Source organism: Chinchilla lanigera, unplaced genomic scaffold (genome assembly GCF_000276665.1).
Source record: "Chinchilla lanigera isolate Chin_1 unplaced genomic scaffold, ChiLan1.0 scaffold00075, whole genome shotgun sequence".
NCBI classification, from domain to species: domain Eukaryota; kingdom Metazoa; phylum Chordata; class Mammalia; order Rodentia; family Chinchillidae; genus Chinchilla; species Chinchilla lanigera.
In genome coordinates this window covers 7,117,143-7,143,945 of record NW_004955476.1, presented here as the reverse complement: position 1 = coordinate 7,143,945, position 26,803 = coordinate 7,117,143, and the positions used below count along the sequence as shown (strand labels likewise).

Sequence of the window (26,803 nt, the reverse complement as noted above, 5' to 3'; positions counted from 1 at the left end):
CCTGAGGATCAATGGAACAGACTAGAAGAAACAGACACAACCAAAAACACACTCAGCCACCTAATCTTTTAAAGGGGCCAAACAAACCCACTGGAAGAAAGATAGCCTCTTTAATAAATGGTGCTGGAAAAATTGCCTTGCTACCTGCCAAAGACTAAAAATAGACCCAGGTCTATCACCATGCACCAAACTCAAGTCAAAATGGTTCATACACAGGTTATAGCTTAATAAGCATTAAATCTGGAAAATTTTTGTCTTAAGCACAAACCTCTCCTCTGAGGTCCTGAACTGTGCTCCTGAAACTCCACTTTGGAGATCTGAAAAGCATCTAAAAAAATTATCCTAAACACAATATGAGATCTTCAGAAAAAAAAAAAAAAAAATGTCCCCATCCACCCAAGGATGAGACCAAGACACTTAAGTAAGGACCTCTTCATGCCCCATCTAACTTCTCCCCACATTCTGTTTATTTCACATCCACCATCTTTCACAGGAACCCACCACTCCATTTAAAACACTACTACTTTATCCCAAACCCATTTTTCAATAAACACAATTGCTTCTTAACTCATCTCTTTGATTTATTTACTTTTGTGCAACCTATTCCCAGGCTACCAACTCTCAACTATTCTCACAAGGCAGTCTGAATGTTCCTTACAAACACTTATCTAATCTAGTTATACCGCATCTTTTGCTCAAGACTCCTCAGTGAGTTCTCATGGCTTTTAAAATACAGACTAAAATTCACAAAATGGCCTCAGGCCTAGCATTTTCTGATACCTTTCCATTTATTCTGTGTGGTGCACACTTCATCACAGGTTTTCAAATTTTCAAAGCACCCTACCAAAAAAAAAATCCAAAAAGAACCCCAAAGTACTGCCCTTCTTTTTCCCATGACAAGGCAATGTCACATGCTGTTCCCTTATCAGGATTTTTTTTCCTGTTCTTTGGGTACAGGAACATTTCCCTAACTACCTTTTCTACCTGTCTGTCTATCTGTCTTATCTGTCCATCTATCTAAATATCCATCCATCTATTTATCTATCTATCCATCCATCCATCCATCCATCCATCCATCTATCCATCTATCTATCTATCTACCTATCTACCAAATGAGACAAGATTTCTCTAAGCTGCCCAGGCTGGTCTTGAACTTGCAATCCTCCTCTCTCAGCCTCCCAAGCAGCCAGGATTACAGATGTGTATATACGTGCCATCATGCCCAGTTTCTCTTAGATTACTCTCAAGCAATATCCTGTTAGGATTTTGTTCCTTGTAAGTTTTTTTTTTTAATATCACCAATTAAAACATTATTTGTAAGACATAGAAACTATTGTTAAATTTTTCATGCATGATTAGTCTAGTAAGTCTGTGGACATAACTATAGAAGAGAAACACTGAAAATCAAAAAAATGCATCCACTCAATACTAAACTCTTAAGTATTAATTCACTATTCTGATTTCAAATTAAACATCCCCACTTTATAATATAATACAGTGGAGAAACAGAACTTCTTGAAATGTGATTCTCACATACCTTTGCAGAAGCCTGTTCATGGTGGTAAAAATAACCAAAGAAAGTAACAAACCACTATACTATCAAGGATGAAGAAATAATTCTTTAAGCTACCACATTCCACACAAGAGTGAATTTCCAACGTAGAGATCACTGGAAAACTTATTTAAAGGGTACCCACAAACTGAATCATGGTTTATGAAGATCTCACGAGGGAGCCTCCTGCAGGGCAAATTTAAGAGCAGCTGAACCAGCTGGGACTGAGCTCAGAGCACAGCCTTTGCCTGGCCCGCATAAGGCCCCATGTTTGGCTGCCAGCATGGGACAGGGGGTAAAGGTAGCTGCAAGGCAATGATTTATTTTTGAGATTATGAGAATAACAGAGAGACAACAAATTATTTTCGACCAGCCTATAACATAAACTAAGTGATATATTAATAAATTACATTTTAGGAACTCACTAATTTTTCTCCCACAAAAGTGACACACATTTTAATACAGAAGGAAAGTGACTTCATGAGCCATGCCGCCCACGTGTGTGACTGTGACATCACTGCAGAGCTGCACGAAGTCAGGAGCGTGGCCGGCTCAGGGCTCCAGCTCAAGACCACGTGTGCTGCCGTGACCTTTACAGGGCAGAAAAGAGGCTTCACTTTCACAGCTCCGGGCTCCCCGCAGGCAGACGCAGGAAGAAAACAATTAATACTCTTCGCAGACACTTCCACAGCAAGGAATTTCTCCCAGGAAAAACAGTACAGCTAGGGATGTATCTCACAAGACCTGCATATTTCAGGAATGACTTCGACTCTTCATTATGGTTTCCCCAAATTAAGCTAAAAATCTCATTTAGTTCCTTGACTACGTAACCATGTTTTCCATCATCCTAAATTTTTATTTAAAGTCAAAAATATTGTTTCACATAACAGAAGTCACCTGTTTTAAAATAAAGCATAATATCTAAATAGCCTAAATTGGCTAGACTTTATAACATTCATCCTTTGAAAGCAACACCTCTGATTGGCTAGGATCACAGGGGTAAACTGCTGCAGATGAGATGATTCTTCCAAAACAAAAACTGTCGTAATTAGCCAAAAATCATTCTATTCAAAGTTTATCAGTTCGGATAAAAGATGAGACTGTCATAATCACCTTCACAGACTGCATGCATTTTATGCATGTGGCTATGTTTACAAGCAAACATTTATTCACGGCAAGAAAAAGAGAAATACACATTTATATAGCATCTGTACCTGTCTTCAGATGGAAAAAGAATATTTAAAAGGGCAGTATAAAGAAAGGTAATACTAATTTAGTTTTTAAAATTATGCTAAAGTTATGCTCCAACAAATCGATTCGCACTTGGGCAACCAGATGGCAACATGACCGGGCACCCAGGGATGCCGAGAGTGGGGGTGGCTCAGGGAGGGGACACTGCGGGAGGGAGGTGGAGATGGGAAGGAAACTCTGCCACCTGGCACCACAGCGGTTTTATACCAGGACTCTCCCGGAAACGCTGCTGTGGGGTGACTCTCCTCGCGCACCCGGTCACTAGGCATGGTGGAAGCTCCTCCAAGGGCTCATCCACACAGGGCCATGTCTTCTGCCTCCTAGCAGTGATGCTTCATGTGAGCACCTGCGCATGTGCTGGGGCTGAAATGAGAGCCCGATGGCATCGGCGGGAACAGGTGTGCACAGGGTGTGGGAAGTCGTGCAGTGCAGTCACAGCAGTGCCACAAAACACAACGACCCACGCTCTGCAGTACTTACGATCTATGTTTATGAGGGTGCAGGGGAGCAAAAGCAATGAAACAAAACTTAATTTTTCACATCATGTAATGGTTTTTTCCAAAAAGTTTACCTGTAATGGTTGCATATACTTATGTGGTACAGTGTGATAATTTGATACATGTATACAACAGGTCATGATCAAATCAGGAAAATGAGTATTCTGCCTTAAACAGTCATCGTTTCTTCATGGTGGGAACCTCTGAACTCCTTCCTTCTAGCTCCTCTGTAAAATGCATAATACATTCTTGAAGACTACAGTTACCCTGCTGCACTGCAGAATGCCAGGAGTTACTCTTCACACCTCACTGTATTTTGGCACCCCCTGCCTCACCCTTCTCTAACCCCCATCTCCTTTCCCTCCTAAACTCTGGCAATCACTACCCTACCCTACAAAATCCACTCTTCGTAGCCTCCACTTATGGATGAGAACATGCAGTGTTTGTGTTTACACACAGTCCTTTTTAGGAAGATTTAATACAGACTGGATTTTCTAGGAAAGTGACTTGAATAAACTGAAAAGCACTGTACCAAGAATATCTCTCCATTTCAGAAAATCAAGTCACATTTAGGCATGTCACTTGTCATATTTAGGTGGTGAGTACAACACAGTTTCGTCAATCTGCATGGACAGATGTTGCAATCACAGCTGTGCTGTTTATAAACACGAATCTCCAGCAATATGTCCATTTCACATCCCTGACCCTCACCTCTCATCAGTGCAAGCACTCCACGCTGACACTTTAATTCTGAGACATTTCTTTAACCACAGCTGCCCGAGTCCTTGAAGGTGCACACCGTTTAGGTTCTGATTTTCTGTCGCTGCTTGCCACCTCCAACCATACTACTTGTGGTCTGCTTCATTCTCCATGAATCAATCATAAGATCAGTAAATACATAATTTATGGAGCACATACAGTGTGTCAAGCCCTATTCCAACCACAACACCCTCAGGCACTGAGTAAGCCTCACATACACCAGTGAGATAGGGACTATTGTCACCCCCATTTTGCAGATGAAAATCAAGCACAGAGATAACGGACTTTGCTTTGCTTAGTCAATGACAATGTTCCAGATGGCCTGCATTTTTTTTTCTTCTCTTTTAATATCCAAATAAAGTTAACTGCAACTTTTATAGAATTTAATTTCAGTTGCACATGTTACATAGAAAATTATTTAAAGCCCATGAGGAAAAACACTCATGGCTGAAGGTACAACTGGTTTTGTTTTCTCTGGGCAAAATGAAAGTGAAGAGAGGTGACGCAGAAGTTATCTCGTGTGATGACTGCAGAACTGTGTGATTTGGTTCTTGCAGCATAAATACCTAGTGTCTGTTTTTAGTCAGCTGCTCTTCAGTGTCTGAATCAACAGCTATTAAACAAGGTTTGGGGCCACGAAAGGATTATGAATTAATTAAACTAAGTAATGAAAATGCTTCCAGACAGTGGTTTACAAACATGAAATCCAGGGACCCTAAGTGGCCCAGCACCCCCCGGATAAAATCATGTGTGGCTGGCACAATACTAGGGTCACCTCGCACAGCGGGTCTGCGTGATACCAGTCCTGCCTCATGCTCCCTCTGAGACACCACAGCCACCAGCCCACTGGGCACTCCACACAGCACGACCTAGGCGTCCTACAAGCCTAAATGTCCTTAAAGCAACCCTTTGCTGCGTTCCTGGCTTTATGTGGGAAACATCGTCATTTTCAGGAAATGTTCAACCTGGTCTTCACCTTGTATCTAGAAAACCTCTGTCCCGTCCGATTATATCCACGGAGACGTGGCTGCCCCGAAAAGAAAAGGATGGAGTCCGAGATGAAAGAAAACGCACTGTGGCAGAGGGCAGCTGGTTCACTGGCCACCTCACCCAGCATGAATAGGGTCTTGCGGCAGGCACAGGAAGTCAGGGCTGCCTGCAGAGCGGTGCTCTGTCCACCTGTCCTCGGTCCTCTGTCCTGCTGTCCACCTCCCTACCGCAGCCTCCAACTCACTGAGCAGACTTCCTCAGGCCTCACTCCCATTGTCAGCCGGAGCCTTTGGAGACTCTTCCCTCTCCAGCCAGTCCACAGCCCAGCAGGAGCACCACAACTATTCACTGCCCGTCAGCCACCAGCCAAGCACTAACATCAGATTAAAGCCCAAGCTGTTTCTTGCCCATGGAAAACCACTGTCATATAATAAATGCACAGACCGGTTCTCTAACTGAACAGCCAAATACTAGTCAAGTAAATCCCACAGAAAGTGATTATTCTACCTCCCACAACCCCTCCTCCATTAGTACCTTCCTCAGCCTCGGTGATTTACCAAAACACTGTCTTTCCCCTCATCATGGAAACGACAGCTCTGCAACTGGACCCCTCCCAATTCTTCTGACCCATCATCTACAAAACCGTCTGCACTCAGACCATTATCACCTCGAGTCCCGGAGGAGGAAGTGACTCCTTCTACTCAAGGCCAGTGTGCTGCTCCTGTGCCCATGAGTCAGACTCTGCGGCCTTTACTAGCCATTCCCGCGCCGTGCTTCCACTCCCGCGTCTGCGTGCTCACAAAACTGAATGTCTACTTCCTACAAGCACATGTTTGTACACAGTATGTGAAGCCCTCTTTGACTTGCTACACCCATTTCTCTCCTCCCGCTCTCATCTCAGTGTTTGCAGGTACATTCACATTTCCTTTGTCCTCCTGTACCCTCCATGAAAGACCTGATTCCCACCAAACCACTGCTCCTGGGCGCCCTACGGTCTCCCTCCACTCCGCCTCTGGAGTTCTGGTGCACACACCACACTCGTAACCCTGTGTTTCACACCTGCATTCCCTTGGCGTCTGCGCTACCAGTCTCTTGGCTTTCCAGATACCTTCTCACCCTCCTGCTCACCTTTCTTGCTTGCCTTCCTCATCCTCTGCCATTAAACTCAGAATATGTCAATTTCCTTAAAGCTCCCACCCTTGCTGTACATTTTTTCATAAATTTTTAATTGACCTCATTCTCTCATTCTTAGCCTTGCTAGTGACGCCTTAAATTATTATTGCCACTCTGGTCTATCGCTTCCATGCTTCAGAATATTCCAGGAAACTGGCTTCTAGACAGGAAAACCTACATGCCCACTAAGTACTGCAAATACACAAGCACGAGCTGCAATTTACTATCATCTGCCAAACCCGACCTGCCTCCATTCTTCTCTGAATCATGTGGTAGCATTCTCAGCTTACACACACACACACACACACAGAGGTATCTTAGGCTTTTCCCTTCCTCATCTAATTCATCTTAACTACTCATTCTTTAATTGCTTCCCTCTACACACTAATTACTGCTATTAGGGTTCAAATATTTATATCTTTAACAGAGAACGGTAGATTCCTCACCTATAAATACATCCAAGTACCCTATAAAAAATGGAAATTCAACCAGCTCTCCCTATCTTAAAACATTTCAGAGATTCCTCATTACCATAAGGAAAAAGCACCATGTGTCTTGATCTAATTGTTCTACTACTAAGCTCCAGCAGACAGACGACTTCAGTAACAGAGTGAGTCAATGACTGTCAAGCTTTCCCTGAACATAAAGGAAGGAAAGGGGTGTGAGCACACATTCATCCATCTACAATTCCTGAAAACAAGTAGTGTAGGATTTATGACTACTGATAATTAAAATGGTAGCCAGAAACTTTACCACATAGTCTGCTCAAGGAATACTTCCATGTAGAGCGACTCTGGGATGGTCCGAGGCAGTGAAAAGCTCCCAACACGTGACTCCTAGAGGAACAGATCTCAGCAACACCTCACAAACAGCAACACACATCTGTCCAGAGATCAAGCGGTTCGTCCTGGTTTTCTACTCTTATTTTTGCCCAGTCTATACAGCATCATTCCCCCATTACCATGAAAATATGAAAACAATCTTCCTGCCTCGGTTAGAAGAGATGCCACAAGAAAATGTACACCGGGGCATTCAACGGAAACTCACATACAAGGCCCTCCCCTCTTCCCTGTTAAGTACGAGTATTATAATTCATCAGGTATGAAAGAAAAGATACAATTAAGAAATCACAATCACAATACAAATGGGTCTTCTTTGTCACTTAAAAAACAGAACACAGGCCAGCACCTGAAAGGTGAAAAGTCAACTAGTAAGTTGAATATTAGCCCAGGGCAATGAAGCTATAAACTCTTAAAAGAAAATAGAGCAAAATTCCAATAATGGACCAGAGATGGTAACCTGTTATTTAACAAGTTGGCATATTTTGGACTGTCTGAGCAATTTCTATGGTATGCTTTTACATAAATAAATCTGTCAGATTTGGGAGTGATGAAAGTATTAGTTGGATCTGTGTAGTAATACTTATTGTACATAAAGTAGTAGCGATGAAAACTTTCGGTAAAAGAAAAGTCTCTTTACAGATTTAGGTTTCTAGGAGTAATACAATAATGCAATCATTGGGCCAACAGTGAGTGCTTTGAAATTTCAAGAAATATTAACAATAGCAAGACAAAAGTTAATCCTAAACATTTCAGAAACAATGCAAATGCCAAAGGTATTATGAATAATTTTAACCTTCTGTTTGAGCTACTCACAGGGCCAGAAAAGAAGTTTCCCTTCAAGTCTTTGGCCAGTGGTTCTAAAGTAGTGAAGATTAGACAAGGAAGCCGTTCATCTTCCAACTTACCTCATATCACTAGCAATTTCTCTTAACCTGTCTTTTCTGCCTTAGAAATTCTTAACCAGCTTGATATTCAACACTAACGCTATCCAAGGTTTATTTTTCTTTCTGCCTCAACAACATATCCACCCTCAGTGATTTAAGCATCGCCTGCATGGTGCGTTCAACATAAACCCTTGGTTCCTACTTCTAGTCTTTCACTTCTGCAGCGGCCATTTCAGATGCTTGTCCCATTGCTTCACACTCAGTCGCCCTCCTGCCTATTTCAATTCCCAAAGCAGCTTCAACTCGAGCGACTCCAGGCCCAACCCAAGGGAAAGCAGCACAGCTCCCGGACTGCACTGGAGAAGTCTCCCAGTCAGCGTATCTTGCGCAGTCCTTCATGTTCTCCACTTCCGCTTTCTTGAGCAAACACTGCTTTCTCCTGCCTTTTTGCCCTACGCACGTGGAATACTCATTACTTCTAACTCTTTAGCCTTTATCTCCTCTAGGAGACTCCAGTTAGGACTCTCTTCCAGTTAGAATTGTCTCCTTCATTTTGATCTCAAAGTAATCCACCTTGATACAGCTACAGACATAAACAGCATAGAAGGTTTTATTCCTCTATGAGCATATTCCTTTCTGCTTGATGCAGTGTAGGATACAAACATGGAGCTTGGTCCTCAGGACAGCCCAGAAGATGCCAGCTCCATGAGCGTGGGACTTTATGGTCTCTGGAACTGTGAGCCCCATGGACTTCTATCCTTTATGAAAGACCCGGTGTTGGGTATTTTGATTACTGACATTTATTGAATGAAATGCTTGTGCGCTCCCACATGCAGATATGTAAGCTCTACTCCCTGATGCCACGCATAGGAGGGGGGGCCTCTCTGCTTCCCCTTTGTCCATGCTGAGATCCAGCAAGACTCCACCCAGGCCCGGGGAACAACTGTGTGTTGCGTAAGTGACCCACCAATGGTAGCTGCTACAGCAGCCCAAACTAAGATAAGGTCTAAATTCACATCAAAAGTGTTTTAGAAGTGTCCATACACATCAGCTGTGTCCTCTGCTTTCCACTTCCTTAATCCTTCTCCAATCCATCCAGTCCTATCCAAAACTACTGCCTTGCTTATCTGCATCAGGACAACAGCCTCATGATAGGTTTGCACCAATCCATTCGCAGTAACAGACAGAACTGCCGTATCATTTTAACAGGGGACTCTCACAACCTCTGGCACACCAGCCGCATCTTCCACACCCACCTGCCCTGTTCTCAGTACCAGCGGCTGTCTCACTGTCCTTCGCTGCAGCCAGGACCCCTCCCAGCGAAGAGCCTTCGCCTGGCTCCCTATTCTCTGGGAGAGTCCTCAGGTCTCCTCTAATCTACTTCATCCTCCACACCCTCAGCTCAGTGGGCACCTCCTCCTGTGAGGCCTCAGAGAAGCCCACTCTTTCACGTTCGCCCAGACGCCTGCATGGTACGCGTTCCTCTCTCCCGCTAAACTGTAAGCCCTTAGGAGCTAAAATCACAGCATCATTTTGCTTCACACTGTGCCTTGACCACGAAGAGTGCTGCGCATAATAAGGCTCCATACAAACAGTGAGGAATGGGGAAAACACTGCATTTTCACACTGACACGCGACTGCACAGCTCACCACCTCCTCCGTGTCTCTTTCCATGGTACCTTTCATTCCTGCACTCAGCAACGCTTTCCATGCGTATTTTCAGTGCACCCTCTCCAAGTCACACTGTCCTCCACAGTGAGAAATCGGCAGCAAGCAACGGACACAGGCTGAGCGTCCACGCCAGTGTGCAGTGAAGGAAGAGGGTAGGAAGGGAACAGAGGAGGCAGGACAGATGTAAGAAGCAAAAGAGAATGAGAAGGGTAGCATGTCAGTCACAGATGCTAAGGAGAAGGAAAAAAAAAACCAACTAAGTGGACAGGAAGCATGGGGAACGGGAGGTGAAAGCTCAGAACCACAGCCAGGAAAGCACCAGAAAGTCACTATGCAAAATAAGGCCAAAGTAGGGCTCCAGACATGCAGCCATCTAAGGCATGGATATTCCGGGTTTTCTAACTTAATATGTTACTTCTTTAGCAAGCAAAGCCCTAACTTGCATAGCACTACAGGAAGCTTTAACCAAGATGACTTTGCTAGGTAGGGACCTACTGTGAAAGGAGCACCAGCCCCTACCCCAAAAAAAGCACTCAGGAACACACAGCTACGAGGGGAATGAAGTAGGGAAAAATTAACTCGGCGCGTCACTGCTATATAAAACAGAGTAACAATAAGTATTCAAAATTACTACCTCAAGTAAATCAAGGAAAGTTTCATTTACTAGGACCCTGGGAAGCTGCGGCAGGAGGATCACAAGGTCAAATACAGACTGAGCAACTTAGTGATTCAGTGAGAGCCTGTCTCAGAATAAAAATTTAAAAGGGCTGGAAATGTCGTTGTGCACCAAGGCCCTGGATTCAATGTCCATACCACAAAAAAAAGAAAAAAAGGTTAAAAGTTAGATGCATGTACTCTCAGGTAACTAAAGCTTACACTTTAGAAAGATCAGAGAGAAGAAATTTTTCCTAAAAGCAAGACAAAATAACAAGTTGGGGAAAGGTAGAAAAAATGATTACACCTATTAAAGCAGTACCTGTGATATGCAGTAATTTAATTTAAATGCAAACCTATACATTAAACATGAGTTTATTGTTTTCTCACTTAACTACTTACTTCTCCCAATTAAGATTCATCACAGACACACAGCAAAGGATATCACAGACTTGAAATACTGTGGTTTAAGTTTTTTCCATGTGCAATTATAAAAGCAAATGTGTCAAATCAGCTAACTTGAGTTCAAAAATTCAACACAGAATACACCAAAAACGAGCCAAAGTTTAGGATGTATACTTGTTTTCCTTTATCCAGTTACAAAAGGTTAAGAATGGTGCCAATCCACACACAGATCACACAGGAAATGGAGAAGCTGATACTCCAGTCATTTGTCACTCCTGATTTTCAGATGGCATCATCACCTTAGGCAGAACTTACTGTTCTGGTCCTGATGAGAATGTCTCAAAGACTTCTTAGTGCCTGCATAGAAAAAATCTTGAAATAAAATGTTTGTTCTATATGCTGTCTTGGCCTCTTTTCTGTTGCTATAAGAAAACACCAGACACCAGGTCATTTATAAAGGATAGAAGTAGACTTGGCTCACAGTTCTGGAGGCAGGGATGTCCCAAGAGCATGGTACTGGTGTCTTCTCGCATCTGGTGAGGACCTTCTCTGCATTGTAAGAAGGTAGAGGGCACCACATGGTGAAGAACAGCAAGCACGCTAGGGTGGGCCCTGCTTCCTCTCCCACCAGATTGGGCCCAGGAACACTGAGCTACAACCCAGCTTGCCTGCCTTCTTCTTCCCTCCTGCCCTCCCTTCCTTCCTTCCTTCTTTGACACAGGGTCTCCCTAAATTGCCTGCTGAGCTATACATACATGTCTGTCCTATCTGTCTAGGACAGATAGGATATATCTATCTAACTTTATTTATCTGAGGAAGGATCTCACTTAACTGCCCAGACTGGCCTTAAATATTCAATCCTCCTGCATCAGCTTCCCCAGTAGCTGGGATTATAGGCATGCACCATCACAACCTAGCCATCTGCCTCTTCTTATAAAGACACTAATGCCATCATTATGATTTCATCTAATCCCAATGACCTCCCAAAGGTCCCACCTACAAATACCATTAACATAGGAGTTTGAGAATTAACTGTTCAGCTCAGGAACTTTAGGGGGATATAGTCAAACCACAACATATGCTATCAATTGTGTCTTTAAGCTGATAGTTCCCTGGGGAAAGTTTTAGAAAAAGCTATATGGTTTCTACTACTAACATGATCTTGCTGAAATAAATACACCAATATGAAAACATTATAAAACATTTCTCAACTCTCTACTCTCCCTTCTGAAAATAATCAATCTGCATTTAAACTTCCTGTAAGAGAAGCTGGTCATGCTCATTTATGAAAGTGTTTACTATTTTGGTTATTTTAATACACACACACATACACACACACACACACATAATTTTAGTGCTTGGGATTGTACACAGGGTCTCTCAGATGTTCAGTACATGCTCTACCACCAAGCCACATCCTGAACTCCCATTTGGTCATCTTAAATTGGAGGAAAATCAACACTCTCTACTCATAAAATCTTGGTTTCACACACAATGATCAAAGAAGAAACTATCTTGGTGATACTAATCCGTACTCATAAAAAATCTATACACCATTATGAAGGTCAATTAAAATGGGGGGGAACTGGACAAGCTGCAGGTGTTTCACTATTTCTGCTACAAAATGAGACTAAAACCAACACCCTACAGAAAAGACAGGGTAGGTAAGTGCTGAAGAAAACAGATCATATAGACAAGACAGAAAACTTTGTTCTCTTTCTAAGTGTTCACACTTTTTTCCTTCAAACCATCCTCTTTACAGCTTTCTCCCCTATACACCTTTTCTCTGTCTTTATTTCTAACCCTCAGTTACTTAATGGCACTTGTCAGTTTATAGCATACCTTTGAGCAATTTCTAAATGCAAGGTTTCCTTGTGAAAAGGAGATCGAACCAGCACGCAGCTCTGTCAAGCACAGCAAGCTGTCCAGTGAGATGGCCTGGGCCCTTCTGTGGCAGGCGGGCAGGCAGGAATGGCACAGCATGCCATGACCAGGGATGGGCGTATTCTGAAGGGCACAGGAGGCTGGTGATAGGATCTCTAGACACCAGGTCATGCTAGCTGCTGCCAGGGAGCAAGGGACCTGTACAGATCTTGAAGGTCTCACAGGCTGAGCATCAGAGCTAGGAACTACCTGGTGGACGAAAACCCCAAACTGTATCTGACAGGAGCTGGAAGCATTCGAGTTCCACAAAGTTCAATTATTGTTATGGCCCCAGTACAACAGAAGCACTTGAGACCCTTTCTATCATTATTTTCACGTTTAACACAACACTTTGCACAAAACACTACTGAAATTAATACCAATGAAAAGCTTAGGAAATAGTATCCAAAAGTGCTTTACACAATAAAATCACATCCAACAGAAAAAAATCTTATAGAAGTCTATGTTGTTGTTATTAAGAATACTCTCTCAGCATAAACTGGCCTCAAGTGGAAAATTGTTCATCTTTATGAATATATTCAACATCTACAATTTTTTTTGCTTTCCAGAAGAAAAAATGAATACCAAATGGATTAGACTTTAACTTAGAATTTAATTATAAATACAAGAAAACACTGTATGTGACAGAGCAAATAAATAAGACAAGGATAAAATAATCACCTAAATTAGTATACGATATGATACAACAACATCTCAAATATTGAAGATTGAAAAGTAAATGGATTATCAAAAATAGATAAAAATGCACATACTTTCTAAAACAACATTCATCAAGAAAAATAAAATCCTTAAATGCATAGTGCCTCCTGGTAAATGGTATATGTCTCACCAAAAGGGAATAACCACTAGCATCAAAATTTTATATATATATATGTATGTCCTGATATATATATATATCAGGACAGTATGAGTCACCATAAGGCTTTGTAACTTGGTTTATTACAAAGTAGCATTTTAAGTATGTTACTTACAGCTCAGTACTTTGTTATATGAGGAGAAGGCAGTGGAAGAAGAGTGAAATAAAATGTTATGAGAACTCAAAAGGTCAAGGTACACTTCCTACCACTCTTCACAAAAACAACATGGACCTTAGAAGAACAATGGGAAAGAGAGAAGTAGAAGGACCAGCCTCTTGCAGTTGCTATGATTAGACTATTGATCAGGGACTAATGCTGACCTAAATAGAGAGCAACCAGTATGCAGGATGACTCACAGGAATGTGCTCTGGGAACAGAACACCTCACTTGCTTCTCCTTCCTCTCCCTGACTCCCATATAGAATGAGCTCCAGCTTTCTTCAGTCCTATTTTCTGGAGCAGAAGAATGGGTCTTAATAAATTTAAAATTCAGTACATATATTTGACTTCTCCACATGGAAGAGTCTCTTTTTGACCACCATGGAGATACATTTATTTTTGATGCTATCTGGATCAATGGTTTCTTTTTAATGCATTTTATTTTTCAGGGCCATTTTGTGTTCACAGGAAAACTGAAAGGTATAGAGACTAACTAAAACTCTCTGTCACTATGAAGCACTCTGCCTCCAGACAGAAAAAGTTATTCTGTCATGTCCATGTACAGACTCCCCACAATAATTACTTCACATGTACTGCAAACATGTATAAATAAATACATTGTGTAAAAAGCAGTGTCCCCCAACATCACCAGCCCCCAGCTGAGTCAGGGCAGGGCATTTGTTAAACTGAAGAACCGACCCAGACATCCTCACGCTAATGTGCACTTTACAGGTTTGAACAAAGGTATAATATGTACTCAAGACTGTCATATAAAGTAGTCTCATGAACCTGTACTCTGCTGATTTTCCTCCCCGAAGCCCTGGCAACCTCTGATCTCTTCACTGTCTCCATATTTTTATTTTTTCAGAATGCCATAGGGTTAGAACCTTCAATATGGACCCTTTTTGGACTGACCTCTGCCACTTAGTAATATCCACTCAGTTTCCCACTCGTCATTGTTTCAGAGCTCACTTTTTAGCACCAAATAATATTCCACTGTCTAGAGGTAGCACACTTTATTCAATCATTTACTGAAGAGCATGTGGGTTTCTTCCAAGTTTTGGTGATTATACACAGAGTTGCCATAAACATAGCAATTTGTGATGACTTTTTGCGGCCATGTTTTCAATTCCTCTGAGAAAATACCCAAGAGTGACTGCTGGATTGTATAACGAGTACATTTAGTTCTGTGAGAAACTTCCCTCCTGTCGTCCACAGTGGCTGTATGATTTTACACTCTGACCAGCAGGGAGAGTTCCGGTTGCTCCACACCTCAGCCAGCATTTGGCGTTGTCAGCTGTAAGCTTGCAGTAGGAGCTCAGTGCTGTTTCAGTCTGTGAGTCTGGAGGACACCCAGTGGGGAACATCTTTTCACAGCTTACTTGCCCTCTGTGCATCCTCTCTGATGCAGTGCCTGCTAAGGTCTTTGGCCCTTTTTTTTTTACATTGTGTTGCTTTTTTATTACTGAGTTTTCAGAGAATTTTTTGGTGTATTTTGGGTAAGAGTCCTGTATCTTCTGCAAACATTTCGTCCCTGTCTGTGGTTTGTCTTTTCATTTTCTTGGCAGGATTCCTTTCATGAAGCAGAGATCTTCTGTTTTAATGAAGCTCAGCTTATCAGTACTTTCCTTCCTGGGCCACGCCCTTGGTGCCATATAAAGAAGTCACTGCCTCACCCAGCTCATTCAGATTTTCTCCAATATCTAGGATTTTTATCAGCCAAGGACTTTTGAGGATTGTATCATACACTTCTGTTTACATTAAATAGTAAGATCCAAACTTTATTTTATTTTAAAAATTACCTATGATAGTGTAATTGCTTTGTAAGTTGTATTTTTATTAAAGCACTGTTAAAGAGATTACCACTTGGGGCATGACTAAGTAGCTCATTTAACTAAAAGGCCTCTTTATTCCTTTATAAACATCAAATAGAATTTGAAAAGGTAACCAAAAAATTATTTCTGCATCAGTTTTTAAGTGTCTTATAACATTACATGAACAAGCATTTTAAATTAACAGTAACATACACGCTCATTAGAAAAAGCATGTAAATTCATCAGTAGATCCACACACCTCTACATCCCCAAAACAGAATTTTTAAATTTGCTACTTTGAGTAAGATGGAATTAATTAGTACATATTAGTTTAGCATGATGAACTATAATTTTTGTAAGTAAACTATCTTATAAAAAATACTTTTAAATAATCAAATATGAGTTCAATATTTAATTGTCACATAACTGTTTTGTGTTTACTATTGTTTATTCTCCAAAAGATTTTAATAACACTATGCAAAATGTTCACCACATCACTGGGCAGTGTAGATTCCTAATAAATGATAGTAACAGTCTAAGCAACAGGTAACAAATATGTCACTAATAAAATTTTACATATAATAAACACGAAGCTAATCATGAAATCCAATACTAATGGAATTTTTAAACGTATATTAAAGATATTCCTCAGAAGTATTCATAGACAAAATATGTAATATATATAAAACCTACAAAAGTAAAATTAACAAAACAATTTATTTTGCTCGAATGCTCTTATATAAAACAATCATTAACTTCTGGAAACTACAAAGTAACATGAAAAGAACATTGATTCTTTCCAAAGTGTTCTTGCAAAATATTTCACTGAACTAATACATTGCTAATCTCAAGCCATCTGTTGACCATCACTGTGCGTCTGAGAGCTCGGGTTAATGACTTCTGGAGGATGACCTGCTCCACCACAGATGTGCACCCCAGCTCAAGCCAACAACGTTTTGAAATATTCTTAAGATTCATTAAAAGAATCAAAAGGACTTCTCTCTAAATTTATTAAACAAGTGAAGCAAGAGGTCACTGTAGCCGGGCATGGTGGCACACGCCTGTAATCCCAGCACTTGGGAGGCTGAGGCAGGAGGATCGTTGGGAGTTTGCGGCCAGCCTGGGCTACAAAGTGAGCTCAAGGTCAGCCTGAACTGCATAGCAAGACTTTGTCTCAAAAAGACAAAAAAAAAAAAAAAAAAAAAACAAAGAGGTCACTGTATAATGCAGAGCTCAAGGACAGCACCACCCTCCTGTAGCAATGTGGTAACAAGAAAGCCAACTAAATAAACCAATACGCAACACTAACAAAGTACTAATACAGTTACCATTAAAGTGAACATGTATTGCCCTCCCACTGTGAATCAGGAACCCCACTGGTGCTGGGAATACAGAAAAGAACCAGTTGCAGAGGCACTTGCCTATAATCCCAGCTGCCCTGGACACTGAGACAGGAGGATTGCAAGTTGGAAATCAGCCAACTTTAGCCAACCCCGCTGTCCCAAAATAAAATAAATGAGAGAGCTGAGACATAGCTCAGTGGCACAGTGCTTGCCTAACAAGGCCCCAAGTTCAATCCTCAGTAACATACAAAACAGGAATGAAAACCTCCTGCTCTGAATGAGCTTCCAATCTAATGGCAACAAAGAAAAAGGTGCAGTCCATAATTTTAAAAAGGACATGGTTCTGAGGAGACAGAAGACAGCGGCTAATTTTTCACAGACACTTGAAGAGTAAATTTACAAACCCGGATTTTAAAATATGAAATAAGTTGCTCTCAGATCAATAGGTCACAAGGAAAAGCAAATGCAAGAGCACAAAAGGGCTACAGTGAAGGGCTACAACGTGTATAAGACTGTGTGTACAGTTAATATAAAAGTCAGGTAAGGAACTAGGCAGAGACCAAACCCATATTCAGTGAGCGTAGGTTGGCAGTTTAAAGTGGGTCACAGGAAGAGTGTGTATAACACAGAAATGTACAAACACAAAAAATCAAGGTTTGGGCTTTTCTTTCTTTAATTCACATCCAAACCCCGCTCCCTGAGCCAAGTGTTAAACATTTACCAGCAAGAAACTGGAAATATCACACTCCAGAAGGCATTTTAATACAAAGGCCATTTAATGTGCTACTTGATGTTTTAAGACAGAAACATTCTCAAAGATAAAAGGCAATGGGGGGCTGGGGATTTAGCTCAGCGGCAAAGCGCCTGCCTGGCAAGCGCAAGGTCGTGAGTTCGGTTCCCGGTACCGGAGAAAAACCAAAAAAAAAAAAAAAAAAAGGCAATGGGAAATAAATTTCACCTCAAAGAAACCTCTATCCTAAGAAATAAGAGAATAACAACACTACACCCTGATGGAGACCATCCCATCTGAAATCCTAAAAGGTTATTCTAAGGGAATTTACCTGTTCGCTATGCTGTTACTCTTGTCCCTTAGAAGAGTTCCTACTCTTTGAAAATTTGGTGTTAAGCAAAATACACTCCTCCTTGGCTATCGGTCTTCCATCTTAAAGAAAGAAAACATCATTGTAGCATTTTCTCTTTGATGTTTACTCTGCATTAAAGATTACAAAGATTTTCAGGTAAAATATTGCTGTTGATATGAACAGATTTCCATTATGCAGAGCATAATACAGTTTTTATGAAGAAAATTATTGGGCTGGAGGTGTAGCTCAGTGGTAGAACATCTGCCTGATTTGCATGAGGCCCTTGGTTCAATCCCCAGCACCAAGAAAAATAAAAACAACAACAAAAAAAAATTGTTAGCATGAATGTAAGATTAAAAACTAAGCATGGAGAAAATGATAGTTCCTTCTGTTGCTCACAAGGGAGACGATAAGAGGGTTTATTTTCCATATAATTCAAACTAGTACATATTTGTAAATAGATCTATAAAAATCATTTCAAATCAGTACACAGTAGTAAACTAGCTGTGATTTATAAGAAATTCCAAAAGCCAATATTTCTTTAAATCAGTACCTTTTAAATATTAAAGAAAAAATAAGTAACTATAAAATGCCCTAGACTTCACTTAAACCTGTATCAAGAAATTTTCCCAAGTTCCTCTTATGATCCGAAGTTTCATCTGTAAATTCACCACTGAAGGTGATAAAGAAAACTGTACTTAAGTGGGTGATTGATACAAGTGAGCATATGACACATAGTCTGCAAAGGGAAATGATTTTGGGGAGAAGGCTCAGGAAGAAGAGAAGCAAATAATGGATTTGGGGTGGAAAGCAGACCTTTCCTATCCAAGGACTGTCACCAGTTCTTTATTACTTGAAGATTAAGGGAATAGTGAATAAAGCTGTCTGCCAGACAGCCAAAGAGGGGAAAATAACATCGTCCCCACATGTACCTCACATGAAAGTTTTCAGAAATAACTTTCATAAAATTAAACTTTCTGTTAAAAGTTACTGGAAAACCCAACTCAGATCAGACCATTGGAAACATCGAAATAAACCAACATTACCTGCATCAGGAATTTGGATGGAGTGAAATGTAGGTCAAGTTGTGGAATCATCTAATTTTATTACATTTGGTTTTAGTAAAAAGACAGATATGTTACAAATTTACTAGGAGAATTAGTGGGGTTTCTCTTTGTTTTTATATGTCATGGGTTAGGACAAAATAAATATTTGGTTTTGCTACTAAGGTTTAGTAAACTGATATTGTTTCTTTGGTTTTTGAGGTTGCAGAAGTCAAATTGAAGCCACTGGTATCACTTGCCCCAGCACACTGTATGTGATACGTGTGTGTGGGGGTGTCTACACAAAATGTATCATATATATTTAAATATATCTTTAAAAATCTACCTAAGTAGGTTTTCATCGCTATCTTTGCATTATGAATCTTTAAAGAAAATGAAGAGATTTCATTTAAATAAGTTGTATTCAACACAAAGTCTTAACCCATTTAATTATGTAGTTAACATTTTGTGTATATTTATTTTAGAGTCCCTAGATGTGACAGCATTGAGCTATAGGCTTTACACACATCAACCCACTTGAAAATGCTGCAATTATTTTGTTATATAAACACTGTCTAAGGAGAGGTAAACAATTTTATGAAGAAAACCCACTTTGTATCACTGATGATTTTTACAGGAACAACAAGCTCATGCAGTGTCTCTTATGCATACAGCTTAGAACATAGTCCATGAAAACTGCCTGATCCAACCTGAAGCCTCAGGGGAAAAAAAATTTCAAAGTATGTGTGTGTGTGTGTGTGTGTGTGTGTGTGTGTGTGTGTATGCATGGGCACGTATCCTAGACAGATTGGACTGAAACAGTCCAGTTCCAGAATCTTTGCTCATAATTCTTTGCAATTAATCTGTAGGTACTCCTACATACTGAAAAAAAAAGCAGCAAGATATGACTTTTAAAATGAAAATATGTGACTGAGGCAAAAGCAATAGCTTTTACAATAAGGAATTTTATTTCTAAAGTCAATACGCTAAGACTATTATCAGTATTAATGATAATTTACTCTTTAAATATATATTCCTTGTATGAATGTACTTAATTATCAAAAATTTTCTAGCCTTTTTTGGGGTATCACATCACTTAACATTTTTGTGACCTCCTAATTGATTTTAAAGCATTTCATGAAAAAGACCATATTTAATCCTGCCAGCAATACAGAAAGCCAGATAGGTATGATAGTTAATTTCATGTATCAGCTTGGTTAGGTCACAGTACCCAAATATTTGGTCAAATATTATTCCAGGTATTTTTGTGAAGGTGATTTTGGAGTGAGAGCAACATTTATGCTGGTGGACTCTGAGGGTAGCACATTACCCTCCACAGTGCAGGGGCTTCATTCAATCTGCTAAAAACCTTAATGCAACAGAAATGACATCCACTGGAACATGCAACAGTCTGTTTTTGGGCAGAACTGCTGCTCTTCTTCCCCACGTCTCCACCTGCAAGCTTACCCTGCAGGTGAAGGGTTCCATACTTCATGAACCAGTTCTCTCCCCATACACACAAACATCATGCACAGATTAGCCCTCCTTTATCAGCACTTTCACTCTCCATGATTTCAATCAGCTTTGGTTTATTTCAGAAATAAACTATTCAAAAGTTTTCAATGAAAAAAAATTCTGAATGTTATAAAAGCCCACACTGTCACTGTCCCTCAATCGCCCCCTTGTCCAGTGTATCCACACTGTATGTGCTACCCTTCTGTTAGGGACTCAGTGGTTGTCTGATCCACTCCTGCCATGTTGCTTTTGTTCAAGTAACCCTGTCAGACTTCATCATGGCCCTAAAGCACAAGAGGCATGATACTGGCATCAGGTATATCCAGCAAAGAATTAAAAACATATGTGCACATAAAAACTTGTGTATAAATGTTCGTAACAGTCACAGCAATAATAGCTACAAAGTGAAAACAACATAAATGCTCATCCGGGCTGGGGATTTAGCTCAGCGGCAAAAGCACCTGCCTGGCAAGCGCAAAGTCGTGAGTTCGATTCCCGGTACCGGAGAAAAACCAAAAAAAAAAAAAACAAACACATAAATGCTCATCAACCAATAAATGAATAAACAAATTGTGTCACGTCCATATGATGGAATGATTCAGCCACAAAAAAGAAGTCAGGCTATGGGTGTGGCTCATTGGCACAGCACTTAACCAGCATGCACAGTGCTCTGGGTTTGATCGCCAGCACCATTAAAGCAAAAAGGAACCAAGTACAAATATATCCTATAACATGGGCAAACCTTGAAAAAACTGCTGAGGAAAAGGAGCAAACACAAAATGCCAGAGTATTATATGAGTGTATATAAACTGTCTGGACTAGGCAAATCCATAAAGACAGAAAGTAGATGAGGGGTTGCCAGGAGTGAGGAAATGAAATCAATGTGGACTGAATGCAAATGGGTATGAGGTTTCCTAGCAGGGACAGGACAAGGTTCTTGAATTAGATACAATAGTTATGACTGTAAAACTTCATGAATACACCAACGACTTTGGATTGTATTCTTTAAAATGGTGACTACTACAATAAGCAAATTATATCTCAATTTAAACATGTTAAAAAATAAAAAACAAATATACTCACCTGCCCTTTTTGTGGTGCCAAACAACGAATGACTTCATTCACCATTACTGGAATATGCAATTCAGCCACTGTGTCAGAATCTCTGTTTTGAGGTGTGTGTAATTCCTGAGCTCCTGTTTGACCTACTTGCTCTTGGGCTTTATTTTCATTACATCTTCCTGCTGTAGTATGTAATTTTTTTTCCCAGACACCTAAATTAAGTATGCCAGATTCCAACCAGTATGAAAAACACTCTTTATATGGTCTACAAAAATACAGGTATCGAAGCATTCTGTAGGTCAACAAATCTAGAAAAGAAATTTAAAACATGATAATTGTTGGATTTTTCTTAAAAAAAAAAAAAAAAAAAAACAGTGTTAGAATACTTTGGAGAAAACGAATTCATATGAAATAACACATCAAACACTGTGACTCATGATCTGAACAAGTGAAAGTGACTGACCTCCTTACATGAAATAAGGACTTGAGTACACAAACATAACTTACATATGTTTAATGTGATCTAACAAGCTCTAAAATCATTACTGTTTTAACCAGCAGGGACAAGAAAACTGGTTATCAGGTCATCCTTTTCTGAAATACATATGTTCAAACTTTTAATTAATTCTAAAGAATGGATTCAATGTGTTCAAATTACTTATCTGAAAAACTATCTGGATGACTAGAGGGATGACAAACATCCTAGATTGTAGTCAGATGGCCTTTTATTTCTAGCTTTTGTTTGTTTTCCTCATAATGCAAAATTCTCATACTTGTACAAAAGATTGTTCCTGGAAATACACTAGACATGTAAATCCAACAGGAAAGGAAGATGGTTAGCCTGGACAAACCTTGCAGGTTCATCAGGGTTAGTCTCTGAGGAATCATCTTAACAGAGCCTGCATCATTTATAATTTTATACACATTCATCAGAGCACACCTGGGCTTTCTTTCCATAGCCTCTTTTTTGGTTCATTTGCTCAGATGATGTGGGGGTGCTAGGAATTGAAGCCGGAGCCTACTCTGCCTTAGCACAACTCTACCTCTGAGCTCTACCTCAACACCCTCACCTCTGTCTGTCCCCTGTACCCCAACATTAAGTAAACAATTGATACATTTCTTGAACTGGCTCCATTTTCTTCTGCAAGTTGTAATTCCTTTAAATGCAGAGGGCACAAGTTACTTATTGAATACTAATCGAAGATCTTTTGAAAATATTATGCATTTTATCCAATTGCTTTGAAGCTGTGTTTTTGACATAGCCAAAATACCTAGTTAACATTATTTTTCTTTCCTCATGGATTATGAGTTAAGACCCATACCTTTGTATCCACAAAATCAGATGTACAGTAGGGGCTTAATAAGGTTTTTGGCAGGGTGGTAAGTTCTAGGGCCTACAGAATACATAGTTATCAATCTTCACTTTAAGAAATTTCACCTAACTGATCCTACCAAAATCCACATGTTCTCAAAATTCTTCAAGAAACACACTCCAGTTAAATGTCATTTAATTTTCAACAGAAAATAAAAAGCTAATCACACATATTAAAATAATGGATTATGTATATATATTATGTAAATATAACTTGAATAAGATACTACTTTGAGGATAAGATGCCAACTTTACTAAAGATATAATACACTGAATTAAGTGATATTGTGACACGGAAAAAAATTGGCAAAATAAAAGTAGATTAGAAATGAGAGTTTTTAAGTAAATTTCTGGATATTAAGCAATGACAAATTGGACAAATTGTTAATTATGCCTTGGGCTTTCCAGAAAGCTTACACAAAGCAAAGCCAACGACCCTCTAACTTAGTAATGGTTTTCAAAATAGTGTCTAATATTTATTTACCACTTACTACTCTTAGCACAATATGTGTTCTAACTCATTCAACCCTTATCGTCTCTTTTGTAGCTAGGTATTATTCCATTTTACCAAAGAGGAAAATGGAGATATTAAATAATTTGCCAAAAGTCACATAAAGAGCCCTACAACAGCCTATTCCCAGGACCTGTAATCTTCTCCCACACACTACAAACAAAACCCACCAGATTTTACAAATTCATGTAATTTAATGACTGTAATTATGTTGACAATGCGTGTGTATTATCTCATGATTTGATTCTTTCTTTTTTTTTTTTTTTTTTTGGTAAGAAAACAGCAGCCTACAGGTTGGCCTTGTTCCACTCATAAATGATAGCACGCTATGGTGTACGTAAAAGAAGGCATTCAATGAACAGCCCTATATTATAGAATCTGGAATATTTAGACAGTTTAACACGTTAGACACCCAAAGTCTAGATTTTGATCATTTTAAAAAGACATCGCTTCCAATACGGGAATCAGAACTACATGAGGAAAAACAAGCAGTACTGTAGGCACCCCAAAACACGCTATCATCAGCCTTTCGTTCTTTTCTATGGCTTTCAGTCTCTATGTATTTATTCAGTCTTGCTCAAGGTGCAAAGCCTAACGATTTCATTATGAACGAACTAGCCTCCAACTTGGGTCAACAAGGAGAAGGGCTACAAATGATTCCTCCTCCTCTTGGGCTGCCTCTCTGCTCACACCCTGAACTTGGGGGTCAGGGAAGGCGCCCCCGCCGCGGCCCGGCCTCCCCGCTCTGCGAGGCTGAGGGCGATCAGCCTTTCCCGGCGCGGGCTGAGCGCGGGGGAAGCCGGCGTCGAGGCGGGCTGTGTGTCGCCCGGAAGTCACTGACTTTCGCCCGGAAGTCACTCGACTTTCGCCCGCAGCGCGGGCTCCCGCCCGGCTTAGGAACCAGGCGCCGAGCGGACCCCGGGCCCCGGCTCTTCGGGGTGCTAACAGCGGCCTCCTCGGCAGTCTCCCCCGCAGGGAGCTCCTGTGTGCAAATGTAATGCTTACACTTGGAGGCCAGACAGAGGCGGAGAAAGTGCAAGGGAAGAACCACCCTTCCCCAGCCTCAGACTCAGGCAGGCGCCAGCTTCCGAGCGGGAGCCCGCGGGGCAGGGCGCGTGCTCCTCCTCCGCTGCCTCGTCCTCACCTGAAGGGTCCGTGGGCCTCGGACTCGGCCCAGAGATCACCACTGAGGGGCCGGCGAGCCTGAACTTTCCCGCTCGTGTCAGTCCCAGACACGGGGGAACCTGGCACGGAGGGACAGACCGGGCCTGCGTCCGCCCGCAACTGAGGCCCGCGTGCCTTTGGTTCCGAGGCTGCAAACGGTCCCTGCGATAAATACACTGGGATTTTGCAAAGGACTTGGGCAGGGGTAGTGTTTCACCGTTCTCATGGTTAAATTCGCTTTCACTTTTTTTTATATGTCTGGGACTATTTTAAATTAATTTTTATTTTCTGTACTTTGGTTTACTATGAAAACACATTGAATTTGAATTCTAATACTATGGCATTTATACAGTACTCTAGTTTCTAACAAAAAGTTGGAAATCCTTTCCTCTTCGCTCTGAATGTTTGGAAAGTTTTTATTCTTTTTCCCCTTCACTTCATTACAAAATACACCACTGTCTTATCCTGTGTTATAGCTCGTTAATGTCTTGCCAAACAAGGTAAGTCGGCTGGCACATTAATGGCACTGACTATAATGTCAAAATTTCTCTGCTTTAATAAAATATGCAATTTCTTAACGATACAGACTTCTAAGCAGGATACTGTTATACAGCAAGTGCAGTCCTAAATTGAAATTTACGGTACAGTCAGTATTTGGGCTAGGTGTGGAAATAACTGTAGGACTATGAAGCCTACACAACATGGATGTCAAAGTAAGACAAAATTTAAAACACTTCTATTTACTTATTCCTCAATGATCAAAGCGATTTTATAAGAAAATGGAAAGATATACATACTTTCAGACTACATGAAGCTATCATGTTATGATCACTTAATCTACAATGTATTTCTGAGACAGCTAAATTCTAAATGGGCTTGTTTGCACAATTCAAGACACATATTTTTCTTAGGGATTTTCTGAAACACCAGTTTTCTATCACCAAAATGTATGTAACAACATATACATCTCAGGAACTGTTTTGAGAATCAAGATATTAACATACGTAAAGTAATTAATAAAAGCCTGAGAGATCAATGGTAAAATGTTGATTAGTGAGGACATATGTATAATAAAAAGGATTCCCAACTTTATTATTAAATCCACCACCACACAACTATTCAGTTAGCTAAGATACATATTCTACAGCCAGAAATAAGTGACTTTATTGGAGGTCTATCCAGCTTACATATACATGTATATAATGCATTATTTACTACACAGTGCTGATTTTCTTCAAATAAAGGCAAAATCTGTGGGTTTTCCATATGCTTTTTTCATTCATAATTCTCTACACTTGTGTATCCTATTTATACAGTGATACTGAGTTACTAAACTATAAGGTCCAGGAGTATAGGGATTTTTAACTTTACTGCTTATTATGGTGTACCTACAACCTACTATCACTATTTGCTGCATAGATACAGTAATATGAAGAAAACCAATCCATTTCAAATACTATATAACATCCAGAGGAGCTGAGATGTAGCTCAGAGTAGGTTTGCCTAGCACACACGAGGCCTCACTGTATGGCTCTCTTCACAGCTAAAAAAATTGTTTTTTTAAAAAACCCATACAATAAAATAAAAAATATCCTTACAAATGAAAATGAGTTATCTTAGCAAAGCTGTTTCTTTTTCTTTTCCTGGCATTCATTTTCTCTTATCCAAATGCACATTCTGAAACAAAACCTACAGTCTGAGACTTAAAAATTGCTTCACCCAATAACAAATGAGGTCAGTTTCAGTGAATGTTTCCTAGTGCCTCTGGCGCGAGCCATGCCCACCCTAAGCCCTTTCGATCTAGTCCGTGCGGGACTGACTTCCAGGTGGCGGCTTCCCGCCCGCACCTGCGGCTAGCCGCGCCCACCTCGGGCCGGCTTCCGGATACAGCGTTCGCGTTGCCACGGCGACGGGCCACCAAGCCGCTTCTACACACAGCGCGACTGAGCCTCCCGGCGCCTAACGGCGACGCGCTGAAGGTGCAACGTCCGACGTGGTGGCGTCACAGGAACGGTAGCCAATGAGGCGCGGCGGCGAGCAACCTGGCTTGAGTTTGAATCTGTCGCGGAGTGTGGAGCGCGCGGAGAGGCGGCTATTGGAGCGCGGTGGTCGCGGAGCGGAGCTGTGGACCCCGGGTGAGTGAGAGGCGCTGGAGCGGGGAGGTCTGAGGCCGGACGCCCCCTCTGGCCGACGGCCTCGCTGGGAGCGGGGGTCCGGCGCCCGGCATCGGCCTCCCTGTCGGAGCCTGGAGGCCGGGCCG

The 26,803-nt window shown here is 40.9% G+C and overlaps 2 protein-coding genes across 2 annotated transcripts in view; one reads left to right on the top strand and one right to left on the bottom strand.

The window, feature by feature from the left end:
* Window positions 1–24,674, bottom strand: part of Mettl15 (methyltransferase like 15) — a 150,785-nt gene extending 126,111 nt beyond the window's left edge. The window contains exons 1-2 of the mRNA XM_005401758.2: window positions 24,524–24,674; window positions 21,518–21,804 (exon numbers count right to left, since the gene is read on the bottom strand). Coding sequence (XP_005401815.1) covers window positions 21,518–21,787 — 270 coding nt within the window. The 5' untranslated portion in view covers window positions 21,788–21,804; window positions 24,524–24,674. The remainder of the gene's footprint in view (window positions 1–21,517; window positions 21,805–24,523) is intronic.
* A 1,775-nt stretch (window positions 24,675–26,449) lies between these two features.
* Kif18a (kinesin family member 18A) overlaps window positions 26,450–26,803 on the top strand; it is a 58,815-nt gene continuing 58,461 nt past the window's right edge. Inside the window, exon 1 of the mRNA XM_005401755.2 lies at window positions 26,450–26,678. The gene's annotated coding sequence lies outside the window, so the exon portion shown is untranslated. The remainder of the gene's footprint in view (window positions 26,679–26,803) is intronic.